General features: G+C 40.1%; 1 protein-coding gene across 4 annotated transcripts in view; it reads right to left on the bottom strand.

The window, feature by feature from the left end:
* The window catches only part of FOCAD (focadhesin), a 322,952-nt gene that overhangs the window by 107,566 nt on the left and 197,014 nt on the right, over positions 1-18,372 (bottom strand). For all 4 annotated transcript variants that reach the window (XM_042914239.1, XM_042914240.1, XM_042914241.1 and 1 more), the window contains 4 exons: positions 15,387-15,437; positions 14,298-14,381; positions 6,886-7,024; positions 2,502-2,687 (listed from right to left, as the gene is read on the bottom strand). In XM_042914239.1, coding sequence (XP_042770173.1) covers positions 2,502-2,687; positions 6,886-7,024; positions 14,298-14,381; positions 15,387-15,437 — 460 coding nt within the window. The remainder of the gene's footprint in view (positions 1-2,501; positions 2,688-6,885; positions 7,025-14,297; positions 14,382-15,386; positions 15,438-18,372) is intronic.

The raw sequence follows: 18,372 nt of genomic DNA, 5'->3' as shown, positions 1-18,372 counted from the left end.
GACCCAGGAAAGATGGTAGTGTAATTCAGAGATGGATGTCCTAGCCAAGGAAAGAGCAAGTTCACCCCTTTAATAGTCTTCTGTTCTCTTCAGGCCATCAGTGAATTGGGATGTTGCCCACCCACACTGGTGAGGGTAAACTTCTTTATTCAGTCTACTGATTCAAATGTTAGCCTCTTCTAGGGGCGCCTGGGTGGCTCAGTCGGTTAAGCATCTGACTTTGGCTCACGTCACGATCTCGCGGTCCGTGGGTTCAAGCCCCGTGTCGGGCTCTGTGCTGACAGCTCAGAGCCTGGAGCCTGTTTCAGATTCTGTGTCTCCCTCTTTCTCTGACCCTCCCCTGTTCATGCTCTCTCTGTCTCAAAAATGAGTAAACGTTAAAAAAAAAAAAAAATTCAAATGTTAGCCTCTTCTAGAACGACACTCACAGACATCCAGGAATAATGTTTTACCAGCTACCTGGATATCACTTAGCCCAGTCAAGTTGACATAGAAAATTAACCATCACATCACTCTAGACCCATGCCACCACTAAAAGCTCCACTAGTTTCTCTGTACTCCAACAGACCTCTTCCTAGGCCAAGCCCCAGTCCCAGCCCACAACCGAAATCACTGTCTATCTTCCACGGGGCAGTGGGGGGCACAGTTCTAAAATGTTCTTTCTCTCCCTTCTGTGATTTTAATCTACTTATCTCTGCCTCAATAATTCTCCAGTGCCTTTACAATGTGGTTTATCTTTGCCATTTTATCCAGTTGTGTCTAAATGTTAGCAGCAGCAGCACTCTGCCATGACCCATCACATCCTTCTTGAAAGTGGAAGTTAAATCATGACATTAAAAACCTATACCTTGGGTCTATCCAACAAGAAGATTTAATTATGGTAAATATTTATGCCCCCAACTTGACACCACCCAAATATATAAATCAATTAGTCACAAACATAAAAAAAAAACTCATCGATAATAATACCATAATAGTAGGGGACTTTCACACCCCACTTACAGCAATGATCTCTCAGCAGAAAATCAACAAGGAAACAATGGCTTTGAATGACACATTGGATCCAATGGACTTAACAAACATATTCGGAACATTTCATCCTAAAGCAGCAGAATACACATTCTTCTCAAGTGCCCATGGGAACATTCTCCAGAGTAGATCACATACTGGGTCACAAATCAGCCCCTCAATAAGTACAAAGAGATCAATATCATACCATGCATATTTTCAGATCAAAACGCTAGGACACCTGAAATCAACCACAAGAAAAAAATGAAAAAGTCCACAAATACTTGGGAGATTAAACAACATCCTACTAAAGAATGAATGGGTTAACCAAGAAGTTAAAGAGGAAGTTAAAAAGTACATGGAAGCCAATGAAAATGAAAACACGACACTCAAACCTTTAGGATACAGCAAAGGCAGTCGTAAGAGGGAAGTACATAGCAATCCTAAAGAAGAAAGAAAGGTCTCCAATACACAACCTAATCTTACACCTCAAGGAGCTGGAAAAAGAACAGTAAATAAAGCCTAAAACCAGCAGAGGAAGAGAAATAATAAAGATTAGAGCAGAAATCAATGATGTCGAAATCAAAAAACAGTAGAACAGATCAACAAAACTAGAAGATGGTTCTTAGAAAGAATCAATAAAATTGATAAACCCCTAGCCAGATTTATCAAAAAGAAAAAGGAGAGGACCCAAATAAATTAAATCATAAATGAAAGAGGAGAGATCACAACCAACACCATAGAAATACAAACAATAATAACAGCAGTATGGAGATTCCTCGAAAAATTAGAAATAGAACTACTCTATGACCCAGCAATTGCACTGCTGACTATTTATACAAAGGATACAAAAGTGCTGATTCAAAGGGGCACATGCACCCCAATGTTTACAGCAGCATTATCAACAATGGCCAAATCATGGAAAGAGCCTAAAAGTCCATTGACTGATGAATGGATAAAGAAGGTGTGGTGTGTATATACAATGGGATATGACGTGGCGATCAAAAGAATGAGACCTTGTCATTTGCAACAAAAGTGGATGGAACTAGACTGTATTATACTAAGCAAAATAAGTCAGCCAGAGAGACAAATACCTTATGATTTCACTCATATGTGGTATTTAAGAAACAAAACAGATGAACACAGGGAAGGGAAGAAAAAATAAGAAAAATACAGAGAGGGAGGCAAACCATAAGTGACTCTTAAATACAGGGAACAAACTAAGGGTTGCTGGAGCCGTGCTGGGTGGGGGGATGGGCTAAATGGGTGATGGGCACTAAAGGGGACACTTGTCGGGATGAGCACCGGGTGTTATATGTAAGTGGTGAATCACTAGATTCTACTCCTGAACCTATCATAACACTTTATGTTAACTAACTTGGATTTAAATTTTAAAAACTAAATTAAGAATTAATTAATTGATTAAAATACAATTAAGAACGCTTCCTAATTAAAACCAAACCCGCTACCTTGATATTATGTAGTGCACTCACCTGCAAGGCCAGGTTTCAAACCCGGTTGCTTGTTTGTTTCATACATTTTCAAAATAAAATTGGGGATTCCTGCTACGGTCTTTCCTTGGTCTGAGCGAACACCTCCTTTTAATGCAGAGTGATATACTCCACGGGGCATATTCACCATTTCTTGCTTCACAAGAGACGTAAAAAATTCCTCCAAAGCTGAAAGAGGTGAAAGATCAAAAGTAAACACAGTATGTTAGGAGAGCATCATTCACTCTTAACTCATATATAGTTATTTTCATGCATGCTTGCACACCCACACACACAGCTGTATTTCAGACCAAACTTCACACAGTGAAAGGGAACTCTTGATTCCCATCCTTTGCCTAGTCTTCCCAAATTATAACATGGCACCCAGTTACTCAAGCTTAAAACCTTCATCATTCCCAATTCCTCTCTTTCTCACACTTCGTATACGTAAATCCATGAGCAAGCCCTTGCAGATCTACCTGCAGAAATATACCCTGGCTCCATCATCCATTTCTCTCCATTTTCACCGCTGCTTGCCTACAAAACAGGTTTGTACTCAAGTGTTATTTCCCTAGGGGCCACTAGAGGTTGCCCAATGCAGAAACAAAAACAACGAACACATCTAAGCTAAACAAATGGTAGGCATGGAAAACAAAATGGAAAACCACTGCCTGTGCCTCTCGTAAGAATAAAAAAGAAGGGTCCACCTAACTAAACAGGAATTTCATTCTTAATAGGTCTCAAAGTCCTCTTTAAATGACTGTGATTAAATTGAAGGTGCTCACTGGAGCATCTATTATGCGCCCAGTTCCGTTACTCCTACATAGAACCTTCCTAGAGGTGACCACGCTTCTCCACTGAAAGCCCAGAGAACGCCTGTGTGGGATGTTTTCCACTTACCCCTCCAGACCGGCCCTCTGCCCTCTCAACCTTGCTCTGTACGTTGGGAGACAACCTTTATCGACTACATCCGCAGGGCTCCCTTGTCCTCCGGCTTTTAGTTGGCTTTTTCCAACGGGAGACACTCGCCAAAGATCACAGGTTGGAAGCAGAGTGAGGTCAGGGCATGTGTCCCCAGACACCCTCCTGCAGGACTGTTACAAGTGGCCTGCATCCCTCTTCTGCAGCCCCTGGCTCCCCTGAGGCAGTGCTATCCACGACACAGACGCTCTCCCCGATTCTCCAGACTGCTACATCCCCTTCCTTACCTCTTCAGGCTGGGGGACATTAACCATTCGGGGATAACGCACCATTGCTTGTGAATTTCCTTCAAACCTGACCACACAGCTGTAAATGGTGCCTGTATGAAACCCTCAAGGACTCCAACTGAATGGGCCTCTTCTGCCAAGCCCCTGGCTAATACATCATCTACATGAAAGAGACGCACGACGTCCAGTCACAGGCCACGTACCCCAATTCCTGCATAGGCGTGCACAGGTGGGACTGCTTCACCCTGGGGGTGAGTACAGACGACTCAGAATGTAGCTAAAGATCATGTTTGTGAGGACAGAGGAGCTATGGCGGGAGAAGGTAATTTCACGCTTTCTCAGAAGGGAATCTATTTTGGCAAAAGCTCATCCGTGTCAGGAGGTAAGTACACATCTTCGTGTAGACTAACTCGGGAACCGAACTCTGTCTCCTTGTCAAGGTCTTCAGAGAACTAAGGACTCTCAAATTAACTCAAGCCCCCAAAATGAGTTTAAATGAGGGTAGGACACCATGAGTATGACCAGTGTATATCTTCCCTGGCCAGGAAGCTAGGAACTACGATTTCTTTTCTACTGCTTCGGAGCCTTGCCCTGTCCCTCCAGATGATCAGGTGAGAATTTAAAAGAGCTGAAAATTCTGTAGAACACAGGGTGTTAAATATAAATTTTTAGAACACCCCCCAGTGTCCTTTAATAGGTGAGGGGACAAACTGTGGAACATCCTACAATGGAGTACTACTCAGCAATTAAAAGAAATCGACATAGGCAAGTATTTGCATAAAGATCAAAGTCATTATGCTGTGTGTAAAAAAATTTCTTTAACTGAAAAGTCTATATACTATATGGGGGGGAACTAGTGAAATCCTAAGTCTATAGTGTTTTTTTGTTTTATTTTTTTTTTTTTTATTTTTTGTTTTTTTCAACGTTTTTTTTTATTTATTTTTGGGACAGAGAGAGACAGAGCATGAACGGGGGAGGGGCAGAGAGAGAGGGAGACACAGAATCGGAAACAGGCTCCAGGCTCCGAGCCATCAGCCCAGAGCCTGACGCGGGGCTCGAACTCACGGACCGCGAGATCGTGACCTGGCTGAAGTCGGACGCTTAACCGACTGCGCCACCCAGGCGCCCCTGTTTTATTTTTTAAAGAGAGAGAGCGTGAGCAGGGGAAGGGGAAAGAGGGAGGGAGGGAGGGAGGGAGGGAGAGGGGGAGAGAGGGAGAAAAAGAGAGAGAGAGAGAGAGGGAGAATCTTCAGCAGGCTGCAGGCTCAGTGCAGAGCCCGACACGGGGCTCGATCCCATAGTCCTGGGATCATGACCTGAGCCGAAATCAAGAGTTGGACGCTGAACCGACTGAGCCCCCCAGGAGCCCCTAACAGGTCTATGGTTTAAATAATTGCTTTGTACCAATGTGAATTTCCTGGTTTTAATAATGAACCAAAGTATGTGAGAGGTTATCCCGCTGGGTACGTTACAGTGTACCTGCAACTTCTTTTAAGTCATTTAAGTTTATTTCAAAATAAAAAAACAAAATAAAATACCAGTAACATCCCTATTTAAAAGGCGGCAAATTACTGGATTCCTCTGCAGCTGCTTTTGTGTTTACTTGAAAAGACATCAGGGAAGAAAAGGACCAGGGTTCACTCATGCTCAGTGCAATTTGGTTTTCTGGCTGCTGTAACTAGAGACCTCATGTGTATTACCCACCCTGTGCCTTTTAGGGCGTATGTTCCTAAGGCTGGTGCTTTCTCCTGTTTCTTTTTTGAATTCTCCAGTAACTGCAGGGAGAGGGAGGCCCAGGAAAATAAAGAACTTGGCCCCACGGCGACACGGTTTGCCAGACCCCGGCAGTTTCCAGAGCACCCCCACGTGACGCTACTGAATTTTCTCTCCAACAGACATACTTGCTGAACTCAAATCCTCCCCTTCTTTCTCAGGGAAAGGCACTTGTAACGATCAAGTACGAACAATGTAGAAGAGCCAGTTAATGGCCACCACATCCTGAGAGGACAGAAGCAACAGCACACCTTGGCCACACCATCTCCTTTCTCCGCCACACACCTTGGGGGGGACTGGATAACATCATTTAAAAAGCCCAAAAGGACTAGAACTTCTACCTCTACGGCAATTTGGGGACGCAGGAGGAACTTTGGATAACTGAAGGCTTTTTTCCTTCCCGGGACTCACTATTTAAACCGCAAAGGGATCCTAGACTCTCCAGGGCCGTGAGCTGGGAAACGGGGAAGAACAGAAACGGGGAACAGGAACAAGTCCTTAAGGCTCTTTTCTGGACATCGAGAGAAAAGGAAATGTGAATTCTTTGTCTAAGTTGTTCCATTTCAGTTTTCTCTCATGAAAGGAGGCAGGGATTTGGGACAGAATTGTCTAGAAATAAATAGTATGCATGTGCCTGAATTCCTCAGCTAATCTCCATGGGGGTAAAGCCAAGGGGGAGAAAAAATCCCCTATTATAGGATATGGCGATTATGATTGACAAGATGACATTTCTTGTGTGGGCTGATCTTAATTTTCAGAAGCTGACCTTTTCACATCCATGTACATTCAAGGTAGAATTGGGACAGAACAAGGTAATCGGTGCCTGCTCGGAAAAATGTTGGCTAATACTGAATTAGAATAATTAGATATAATTAGAATAATTTTTTTAAATGTCACGGTCCTAGAAGCTTTTTATCAAAACTGAATGATCATACAATTTAATCCATTAATTTACAGCTTTCGAATATTGATATCATCTTCGGAATAATTCTAAAGAAAGAATAAATTCGTAACGAAAGTACCCAGGAAATCTCTGTAGATTCTAACGATCTTTTCATTTAGCTTATGGAATAAAGAACCGTTATTTGAGCCAGTGACTTAAAGTCCCACTGCAAATTTGTCTCGTAGAATATGGCTTTTGAAATGGATTTTAATTTCTCACTGAAAATGGTGGTTTCAACTGGTTTTCCAGGGCAATTTTATTCGACCCTAACGTTTTTCCGTGTGTTCGGAACACCATCACCACCTCAAGCCGTCCCTATAAAAGAGACACCTTTTGCCTTTCAGATAGAAAGGAAGCTACAATTAAAGTAAACTATAAATATGTACACATCAGAAAAGAACACCATCGGACAGGTAAAAAACACTGACAAATGCTGGCTTCCCCGCCACTGAATAGGAGTCACCTGGTAAAACCGAAGGAGCAGTAAGCGACAATAGTTTGAGATAGCAAGAGCCAGGAATGGAAAGATCCAGATCCTTTTCATCACCCTCATCATCTTCATCTTCTTCTAGCTCATCAGGAATAGGGATTTCTGGTCTTATCTGAAACGACAGAGAAGGCAATAGTAGAACGTCACATAAAATCTTTTCTTTTTCCTTTTTATGCAAAGACTTAAAGACTGAGTTAGACTCGTCGCTCTGTAATGTCAAAAGACCATTAAAAATTAATTTTAAAATACCTGTTCATTTTCAGATTAACTAAATGGTAAATTCTATCTTATGAGATAGAATCCCAGACCCATGTAAAGAACTAGTGGTAATATACTAAGAAAATTACCATAAGCAGGCATAAGCAATGATTATTATAGAGCACTAATAAAATTTTACACCCTCTGACAGTAAAATGCAAACAACTGACACATTCAATATATTGAACTTCTATGGTTTGTAGTTAAATATTTGCCTTGTCGGAATACTTTTTTTTTTTTTTTTTTTAAATTTGTGATTCTGGCCATATCTCTGTGGCAAAGCTTAAAATCTTCCAGTAGAATATATAGTAGAGATCGGAAAAGGATAGAATGCTTTAGTTGACTTTTTCTTAGACTCGGCAGTTTGTTGCTATAGAATATAAAAACACTAAAGTCTGTAATTGGTAGCTATACTTTATTGTGTCTAATTTGCAATTTGAAGATTTTTGTGGTTGCTCTGTGATTAGTTAGGTTTCTTTGAACCAAAAATTTAAAAATGGAAAAAGATTACCGTTATTGTAGCTTCTATAAGATACAACTGTCAAGCAATTAATTAAATTTTTAATACTTTCAATGACACACCATCATAATGCCCACATGGAGATAATTAAGCATTAGGGGAGGAAATCAAAATATATAAAAGTGGTTGCTATAACCATAAAGTGCCAGAACCCAGTCATTACCATTAGCCTGTCTCCCGGAGTTATTTTTAGAAATAATTAACAATTCCTGCAGACTGCCTTCTTCATAGGTCCCCAAAGCACTGTTCCATTTAGGAACTGCACTGAGTCAGGATTCTTGCAGGGGGATGAAAGAAAACAGAAAGGAAATGCTTCTCTTAAGTATAATAACCTCCACTCCAATGAAGCCTTTCAACCATAACTAGTGTTCTCTTCACTAGTGAAGGAATAAAAGCAACCTGCCTAGACGAGCACTTTCCAAGACGAGATTTAATTCTGATTCACTACGGAGTACCCAATTCTCAGAGGACCAAGCCAGCCATAATTACAGAGATAACAATAATGTACGCTCCACATAGGGCACAATGGCGTTTGTTGATTTCAGTGCAAACTGGAGAAAACCCTGGCGCATTTGCAACCCTTTTGGCTCTCACAAGCGGGGTTTTCCAAGTGTCTCTGGTCTGTCTACATACTTTGAGCTTGCCAGGTTTAGTATCATCAGGAGTTCTCTTGGAGATTCTAACCAGTCCTAGTCGTCTACAAAGATCCAGAAAAGGAGTTGGTTCTGGGTCTGTCTGCCTTGCCTGTCCCTTTTACACATCGTAGTACACACTGAAAATGATACTTGAACGGCACCCTGGGGGAAACAGACAGTAATGCTTATAGCTAGAGACTGCAAGGGTAACACCAGCTACCACCCCAGTTATCAAAGCACTGGAAAGCTCGGACACATACCATATCCACAGGTGGCGGGAGGTTTGGGGAGGTGGAACACAGAGGTGACCACTTCAATTAATATGAAAATGCAGAGGGATGGTGAGGAGAGAGAGAAATCAGAACGCTCCTGCTCTGCTGGTGGGCATGTAAAATGGTGCAGGCAGCCCCGTTGACAAACAGTTGACAGGTTCTCAGAAAGTTAAAGAAGAGCTACCCCATGGCCCGGCAATTCGACTCCTCAGTATACAAGGAGAGAAATGAAAACGTACGATCACACAAAAACTTGCACACGAATGTGAACGCGTTGTTCGAAACGGCCAAAAAATGGAAGCAGCTCAAAGGTCCGTGAACTGGTAAATGCATAAACAACGTGTGGCGTATCTACACAATGGAATATTCTTCAGTTGTAAAAGGGTATGAAGTACAGATACGTGCTGGAGAGGAAGGAACCTTGAAAATATGCTAAGTGAGGGAAGCCAGTCACAAAAGACCACATACTTACTGCGTAATTTCATTATAGAAAAGGTTCAGGCTAGGCAAATTTAGAGACAGAAAGTAGATTAATGGGTGCTCAGGGCTGCAGGAGTGGAAAGGAGTGATGGGGATTGACTACTAATAAAATGTTCTAAAATTAGATTGTGGTTGCTCTGTGATTCCTTGCACAGTTCTTTAAATATAGCAAACCCACTGAATTGTTCACTTTAAATGGGTGAATTATATGGGATGCGAATTATAGCTCAATAAAGCTGTTGAGAAAGAGGAAGAAGGCGAGGAGGAAGGCAGGCAAGCTAGAAGAAGGACGTGGAGAAGAAAGGGGAAGGGGACGGGAGGTAGGATAGAGTAAGAGGACGCAGAAGCAGGAAGCTGTCACCACCTTCAGAGGGATTTGGACTGGTGTATGAACTATGGCAAACAACCAAATGCTTCCAATTCCAGAATTACTTAATGTAAAAGGGACATGATTATTTCTGCACACATTTTAGCCTATCCAGTCTTTCTGATCAGTCCACCTAAATTACTTACAGTGAGTCACAGGACCCAGACCATCAATATCTCTTAGACACGCTAAAGAAAGACAGACCTACTAGGTTGGAGATTAAAAAAATAACAATCTATCTTATGTTGTCTAATTTTACATCCACATAACTGGATGCCTCTATTAATTTATCTGCCATGTGGCAAAGAGCATATGTCTTATGTAGTTTCTTAACAAAGAAACTACAGACATACTGTAATTTAAGAATAGCTGATATATTCTGCCTACTTACAACGGTATGATTTGTTTCTTCAAAGGTGAGTTAATTCTGAACAAATTAGCACTTATTGTTGGACCTTTGGTTCCATCTCATTTCCATCCTCCTCCGCTCACCTCTTAAAGAAGTATTTGTCCCAGCTTCCCTGTGCAAGACCCAGGCTTTTCTCTTGCTTTGTGCGTAACTACTGAATTGCGATGAATGGGCGTACAACTAAGAAAAGTCAAGAGAAGTCATCTAAAAGAATACCTGTAAAATTATCACATTTTGGTAATTATATGACAGTAGCTACTAAAAACACCCAGGAAAACCACATATATATTTAAAACACACACACATACACACAACTACACCCTTCCAATTATCGCTAAGCTTTGTTGAAGAAACTTAAATGGAGAGCCAAATATTAAATGACAAATTACTTTTAGAATCTGCTTCAAATTGAATATTGGAAAGTTTATACTACAAAATGCCTCACTATGGGTTCTGAGCCAGATAACCTTTTAACCACCTTTCCTGTGTATAACCCATGAAAATCTAAGAGTTTGTGCATAAACACAGGATTTTATTTAGAACATGTCAAGTATCTGCATACATTTATTTAAAAAGAGAAACAGCTTCTGATGAATGCAGTGACATTCACTTAAATCAAAGCCAAAGAGGTTACACCACATTAATACCAACGCAGGATGCATAATGAGTTCTCTTCCATTACTCACTTCGAAAATTAACTCCAGAAATCAAGAACACAATCTATCTTAAGATTCTTTAATTAAAAAAAAAAACAAACAAACTTAATTTTTGAACAGCTAAATAGTTTTTAATGGACCCAAGTCAAAGATGAGAGTCAGTCTTCTGCCTAAATGTCCATTACTGATTGTTTTACCAGAATAACAATTCTCTATATTTTTGTTTATTTTTGTTTGCTTTGTTTTATTGGGTTGGGGGGACACTAAAGAAGGCCAAAGAGAAGAATAAATAGTTCAACAGAAGAAAGAAATACAAACTAAAAAACAAAAATCATTTCTGTCCATTTCTTAACGTTGGAATCAACAAGGCCTCAAAGAAGCCCCTGAAACTTTTTGACCAACTTCAGATTTACATGTTTCAAGTGATCAACGATGATATTTTTACAAACCAACGAAACATATGGATTCGCTCAACATTCCCAGCTTAGAATATGGCCTCGGGCTTAGTGTATGTCCAATAAATAATTGCTAAACTGATACAAGTATGAAGTGTCTATCAATAATCCCACAGAACTTCCTAATAACAACCTAATGACAAGAAGAGGAGTTCATGGATTTGATATTCAAACCCCTAACTCACATGGTATCTCGTTAAACTCCAGGGCTCATAGACATGTTCCAATCCTACCTTAGGTGGACTGTTTCATTCAACCCAAACTGATGTCTGCCACTCTCCCAACACCTTTTGTTCTATCCATCTGTGAGCTTTCAACAAGTTTCAGGGTTTAAATGGATGTATCAATGAACAAGAAATCTTTCTTTAGTAAATTTAGAGAAAGGCAATACAGTACTTACAAGAGTAGCTACATTATATAAGAAAGTAGTCCTGTTGCTAAGGATACAGTGTATCTTTTTGTTGTTGATTTTTACTTGAAATTTACAGCACTCTCATTTAAAAGATTCTTTCACAAGTTTTCACAGAGAGAATGTGGATGTACTTTCACTGGAAAGGTACAGAGGTAACCTTCAGTTTTCTGAGTAAGTCAAATTGCCCGTCGTGCAGAGTGACTAATCTCTGTCAACAAGGAAGAAACAGAAGTCCCTACCTGGAAGGGACTCTTCAAACCATTGAAAATACGTTTTTATAGAAGAGCCTCAGTTTCACATCACTGCTATCATCTATAAAACAGAGGTAGGGACGTGACTCAGTTGTATCCTTAGCCTTTCGGGGTTTGTTTGGGATATAAACACATTGACCACTTTCTGGACTTTTAGTTCTTAGGTATTCAAACAGCCAAATTGAAAATCAGTAATCAGTGAAAGGAAGAAGAATGCATTGTGCAGTCTTAGAAGCAATAATTCTCCATGAGGAGGCAGGTCGTCTATATCAGAAACTGGGGGTCAAAGACAGACTCTTTCAAATCACTTATGTCCCCTCCTCTTAAGCCTAGTTGAGAATATCCACTGCAGTGAACACTGTTACTTCACGGAGTAGGTCGTATCCCAGAAGGGGGTTAGGGTAGAAAAAAAGTTGAGAAGCACGGCAGAAAAAGTATAAATGTTAGACATTTCCTTTATAGTTCTTCACACTCTAATGGTGAAAACCCAAGCATATATAGAAACCCCAACTCTAAGTATACCACTACCCTTTACATTGGAAGGTAAAAAGAGCTATTTATGTGTCCTCAGCTAGCAGAGGACATTGAACAGTTAGATTAAGAAAGTATCTAATAGAGATGCCTGAGTGTCTCAGTCAGTTAAGCATCAGACTCTTGATAATGTCTCAGGTCATGATCACACGGTCATGAGACTGAGCCCTGTGTTGGGCTCTGCACTGAGCGTGAAGCCTGCTTGGGACTCTCCCTCTCTCCCCCCACCCCACCCCACCCTCGCCTCAGCCCCTACCTGCCGTGGGCACATGTGCGCACTCTCTAAATAAATAAGAAAGTATCTAATATTTGACTAAGCATAGCCCTTAACTGAATCTAAACTCTAATACCAGAAACTGAACATAATGCTAAAGTAGGAAAAGATATAAACATATCAATACCTAAAGAGGTAGAGACTAAACAGCTAGGAATATGTGGGAGTTATTTAATCAAAGCTACTATTCCAAAGCTACTACTCCAAATTTCATGAATAATAGCTAAAAGTAAAGGTAATTATGATGCTGTAATCTAAATTAGCAATTGCTTATTAAAATAATAATAATAATAATAATAATAATAATAATAATAAAAAGTATCTTTCCAGATGTTGTACCCAATTTACTGGTAGGCAGTTGCATACAAAATTTACATGTAGCTTTTTTACCTTTACCTTTTCCTTTTTTAAACTTTTTTGTTTTCTTTCTTTATGCGTTTACGTGTTTATTTATTTTAAATATAACTTACCATCAACTTAGCTAACATACAGTGTATATAATACAGTGTGCCCTTGGCTTTGGGGATTCATCACTTACATACAACACCCAGTGCTCATCCCAACAAGAGACCTCCAGTGCAATCTGAAGTTCATCTTTTTTAATTTCATGAGTTACAGAACACTTTTTCTTAAGTCTTCCCATTTGGGATAGCCACACGACAAACTGGCCCATCTGTCTTTGCATCGTCAACGTGAGAAATCCTGCCTTAGTTAGGATTTGATTTTACAAGAGGCTTTCAACAATCCCTCCAATTCAATTCAATAAACACAAGTTTGCCTTGTTCCTACTGGCAACTAACCTCTATAAAAACTCAGTCCCAAGGAAAAAGTCAACCCATTTTAATGCCTTAGGATCCTAAGACATTTGTATCAAAACTTCTTGAGCCATTTGACCTAAGGACTGATTCTGGGTAACATCAGATGTAACTTCTTCTAACACAATGTCTGCTTTACACTCTAGAGGCATTCAAAAAACGTTCATACGCATTTAAATTAGCAGTAACATTAAATGTGAGATCCATACACTTAGGTCCTTAACATAACCTAGTAACTTAAACCTGGTCATATTAAGTAGATATTAGAAAAGGTTGTATGTTTTCAATCTAAAAACTAAGAGGGACACCTGGCTGGCTTAGGCATGCGATTCTTGGTCTTGGGGTCGTGAGTTCAAGCGCCACGTTAAGCATAGAGCTTCAAAGAAATTAAAAAATATATATATATATATGTGTGTGTGTGTGTGTGTGTGTGTGTATGTATATATATATATATATATATATATATGTATGTATATGCATATACATATACATATAAACTAAGATAATGTCACACAATGTGTTAACTCTTAGAAGAATGATCCTTTCTTCATCCAGTTCCCTGGGACTAACCTATGTATCATTTCACACTAAATGAATTAAAATAGCAGATTTTTCACATGCATCTCAATTTTGTATCACAAATAAGGATCTCTGGCTGCACAGGCTGCCTAAACCTTAGTCTATGCAGGCCATGCTTGGAAGTGAACTACTCCAGGAGGTAGCAAACTGGGCAAAATGGTTCCTACGGTGACACAGATCCTCCGGGGTAAGCCAGGGGCACCGGCATGCAGTTACCTACAGAGACTTCGTCAACACCATACGTGCCTTCCATCTGCTTCCAAGAGATTTAAGTTCATTATCTGTGGGGTCTAAGACCTCTCCAGTCTTTTACAGATTAGACAAATTAATATATGTAAGTTCTCATTCTTTATAGACAACATATCTAGAGTTACGTATGCGTCAGCTAAAAATCTTCAAAGAGAGGAAATACAAATACAGTTATGAACCCCAGCAGTCAAGAGATACCACTGGGAAAGCAGAAAGGCCTACCTCTTCGGGCAGATGAAGAATGGTATGCTCTCCCGCGCTAAAATGTGACAGAGATTTATAGGCAGCGTTTGCTACAATTGATTCCTAGATGGGGTACACCAGTAAAACAAAAGAAACAATATATATTACACATCACCTTTGGAGGAAGAACAAAATTCCCACGCCAACCTCAAAGTGCTATAGTCAGGGCTTTGGAAATGGTATTCATGGCTTGCTTACTAGGTCCCACTAAAAAGAGAGAGAAATCAGCGCTCGGTAGAGAGATCAGAAGCACTGCGTTTTTATCCCAGTTTGGACATTAAACATCAATTCACTCCAAATCGCTCAGGTCCCCATCAGGTGGCATGGTTTACTGAAGCAGTATATGGATTTAAAGTTCGATCCGTTGGAATTAGGTTCTGATTCTCCAGCTACTAAAAAGTTAGCCCTTGGGAATCTAAGCTCATACACTCATGAGTGTAGTATAACGTCACCAACAGACACCCTCTTCTTTGTACTCCTTGATTGGAAATGACATCTAAAAAATGAACTGGACTTTTTGTTCGTTTGATATGCTCGTTGTTGACGGACAGGCAAAGCAGCAAAGGGGAAGGGCCATTAAAAAAATGACGCAATGGCACCAGTCTCTCTTTACATCTGTCAGCTTCACCAGGTAACAAGTGCCTTTTATGACAAAAATGCATTAATGGGCATAAACTGGAAAGAATTTCTAGGGGCACCTGGGTGGCTCGGTCGGTTAGGCGTCCGATTCTTGGTTTTGGCTCAGGTCATGATCTCACAGTTCGTGAGTTCAAGTTCCACGTTGGGCTCTGCACTGGCAGTGCAGAAGCCTGCTTGGGATTCTCCCTCTCTCTCTCCCTCCCTCTGGCCCTCCCCTGCTCATGCTCACACTCTCTCTCTCAAAATAAATAAATTATTAAAAAAATAAAAAAGAAAAGAATTTCGAAAACCTAAACTTACTAATGTCAGAATTCTTTTAAGATCAAGAAGCCATCATTTCAAATTAGTTATATTTTTTTATTCAAACAGTCTTGTTTCACAGTTCTTTCCCACCTGGGTTGCGTTTCACTGACACCCTTGTGAAAGTACCTTGTTTTGAGTGTGGGTCCAGAGGAAGCTGAGGACTTGGACTTTAAAATTCTGAAAAATCAATAAACATCACAATAAATTTTTAAGTCGAAGGCAAAACTGACAACAATCTAAAGCAGCAAACGGTGAAAATTAAATCACTTTCAAAATTATACCGCTAGTGATAGACTTCATCTGTATTTACCCATCATTCAGAAAATGAAAATGCTCAGAAACAGACTCATCATGGAAACATATGGACATTTTAAACACAGTGAGATGTTAGGATTACTAAATTGAGAAACCTGACCATTTTTTGCGGACTTCTCAAGTCCTACCTAGTACGAATGTCACTCCTCTTTCATGCCACGGTTCCCAGGAGGCAGTTCTCCCTTCTCCAAGTGACCATATGGCCCATGGCACGCTTCAGCATCCGGTTTGATTATCTGTGTATGTGGCTAACTCCCTAGTAGATTTACACTCCTTAGGGCAGTGACTGACTTTTTCATTTCCAAAGCCTATACTATAAAGCCCAGGTCCTCAAATGACAAATATTTAATAAGTAACTGAGCTTAAAAAGCCATTTCTTTTCCAAGGCCCACAGTCTTCATCATTTCAATCACATCTAACTTCTTGTCCTTATAAATCATAGAAGGTTCTTCTATAACTCCTTGTCTTTGTATATTCTATTTCTTAGACTTCAATACGAAGCAACATTTTTTTTTTTTTTTTATTCTACAAGAACCTAGTCTTATAGCACCAACTAAATAAGGTTTACTTCAATCCCTCTTAGAATGCTGGCCCCTTCCACACCATACTCTCATAGCCCTTTGATTAAGTGTACTCACCCATCAAATGTTATTATTATTGGCACAAAAACAGACATTCAGATCAGTGGAACAGAATAGAGAACCCAGAAATGGACCCACAAACGTATGGCCAGCTAATCTTTGACAAAGCAGAAAAGAATACCCAACGGAATCAAGACAGTGTCTTCAGCAAACAGTGCTGGGAAAACTGGACGGCGACATGCAGAAAAATGAACCCGGACCACTTTCTTACACCAGATGCAAAAATAAACTCAAAATGGATGAAAGACCTAAACGTAAGACAGGAAGCCATCACAATCCTAGAGGAGAAAGCGGGCAAAAACCTCTTTGACCTCAGTCTCAGCAACTTCTTACTAAACACGTCTCTGGAGGCAAGGGAAACAAAAGCAAAAATGAACTATTGGGACCTCATCAAGACAAAAAGCTTCTGCACAGCAAAGGAAACAATTAGTAAAACTAAAAGGCAACCAAAAGAATGGGAGAAGATATTTGCAATGACGTATTAGATAAAGGGTTAGTATGCAAAATCTCCAAAGAACTTATCCCAACTCAACATCCAAAAAAACAAATAATCCAGTGAAGAAATGGGCAAAAGACATGAAGAGACACTTCTCCAAAGAATACATCCAGATGGCTAACAGACACGTGACAAGATGCTCAACATCACTCATCATCAGGGAAATACAAATTAAAACCACAATGAGATACAACCTTATACCTGTCAGAATGGCTAACATTAACAACTCAGGCAACAACAGATGTTAGCAAGGATGCGGAGAAAGAGGATGTCTTTTGCACTGTTGGTCAGAATGCAAGCTGGTGCAGCCACTCTGGGAAACAGTATGGAGGCTCCTCAAAAAACTAAAAATAGAACTACCCTACCACCCAGCAATTGCACTACTAGGTATTTATCCAAGGGATACCAGTGCGCTATTGCAAAGGGGCACATGCACCCCAATGTTTATAGCAGCTCTATCGACAATAGCCAAAGTCTGGAAAGAGCCCAAATGTCCATCGATGGTTGAATGGATAAAGAAGATGTGTGTGTGTGTATTATATATACAATACACACACACACACGTTCATTCAAAAAGAATGAAATCTTGCCATTTACAACTATGTGGATGGAACTAGAGGGTATTAATGCTAAGTGGAATTAGAGAAAGACAAATCTATGATTTCACTCATATGTGGAATTTAAGATACAAAACAGATGAACATAAGGGAAGGGAAGCAAAAATAATATAAAAGCAAGGAGGGGGATAAAACATGAGACTCTTAAATACCGAGAACAAACTGAGGGTTGCCAGAGGGGTTATGGGAGGAGGGATGGGCTACATGGGTAAGGGGCATTAAGAAAGACACTTGTTGGAATGAGCACTGGGTGTTAAACATAGGGGATGAATCATTGGAATCTACTCCTGAAATCATCATTGCACTATATGCTAACTAAGTTGGATGTAAATTAAAAATACAATAAAAAAAACTTTTAAATGTTATTATAATTATTGTTGCTTACGTCTACCTCTTCTGCCAACCTTTGAGCTCTTGGAAGGCAAGGACTGGGGCGCGCCCGGGTGGCTCAGTGGGTTAAGCGTCTGACTTCTCCTCAGGTCATGATCTCACAGTTCGTGAGTTTGAGCCCCGCATCAGGCTCTCCGCTGCCAGCGCAGAGCCCGCTTCAGATCCTCTGTTTCCCTCTCTGTCTCTCTCAAAAATAAATAAACATTAAAAAAAAAAAAAAAAAGGAAGGCAAGGACCGACAACATGGTGTAATGGGGAAGTACAGACTATGGAGCTAAAAGTTACAGGTTTAGACACCAGCCTTCATTTAGAAACTATAATGTTCGTCAAGTTACTTGCCTAGCATGTGGCAGGTACTTAATAAACATTTAATGAATGGATGAACCTCTTCAAATCTCAGATCCTTTAGCTATAAAATGAAAAATAATACCTTCCTGTGAGACATTATAACAAATTGGTATAAATTAATGGGAAAGGTGCTGGGAATATAATAAACACTTAAAAAGAATATCTAGAATATGTATTAGTGTCTGTAAAGCCTAGCACAGTTTTAATAAATATATCCTGAGTCAATGAATGGATATACAAGCACTTTGCAAAGCAATTCAGAAAATACACTAATGGAAGCATCGTGTCTATTTTCAACAAGCTTA

This window comes from Panthera leo, chromosome D4, assembly GCF_018350215.1.
Source record: "Panthera leo isolate Ple1 chromosome D4, P.leo_Ple1_pat1.1, whole genome shotgun sequence".
In the NCBI taxonomy this organism is placed as follows: domain Eukaryota; kingdom Metazoa; phylum Chordata; class Mammalia; order Carnivora; family Felidae; genus Panthera; species Panthera leo.
This window is presented reverse-complemented; position numbering and strand designations above follow the sequence as displayed.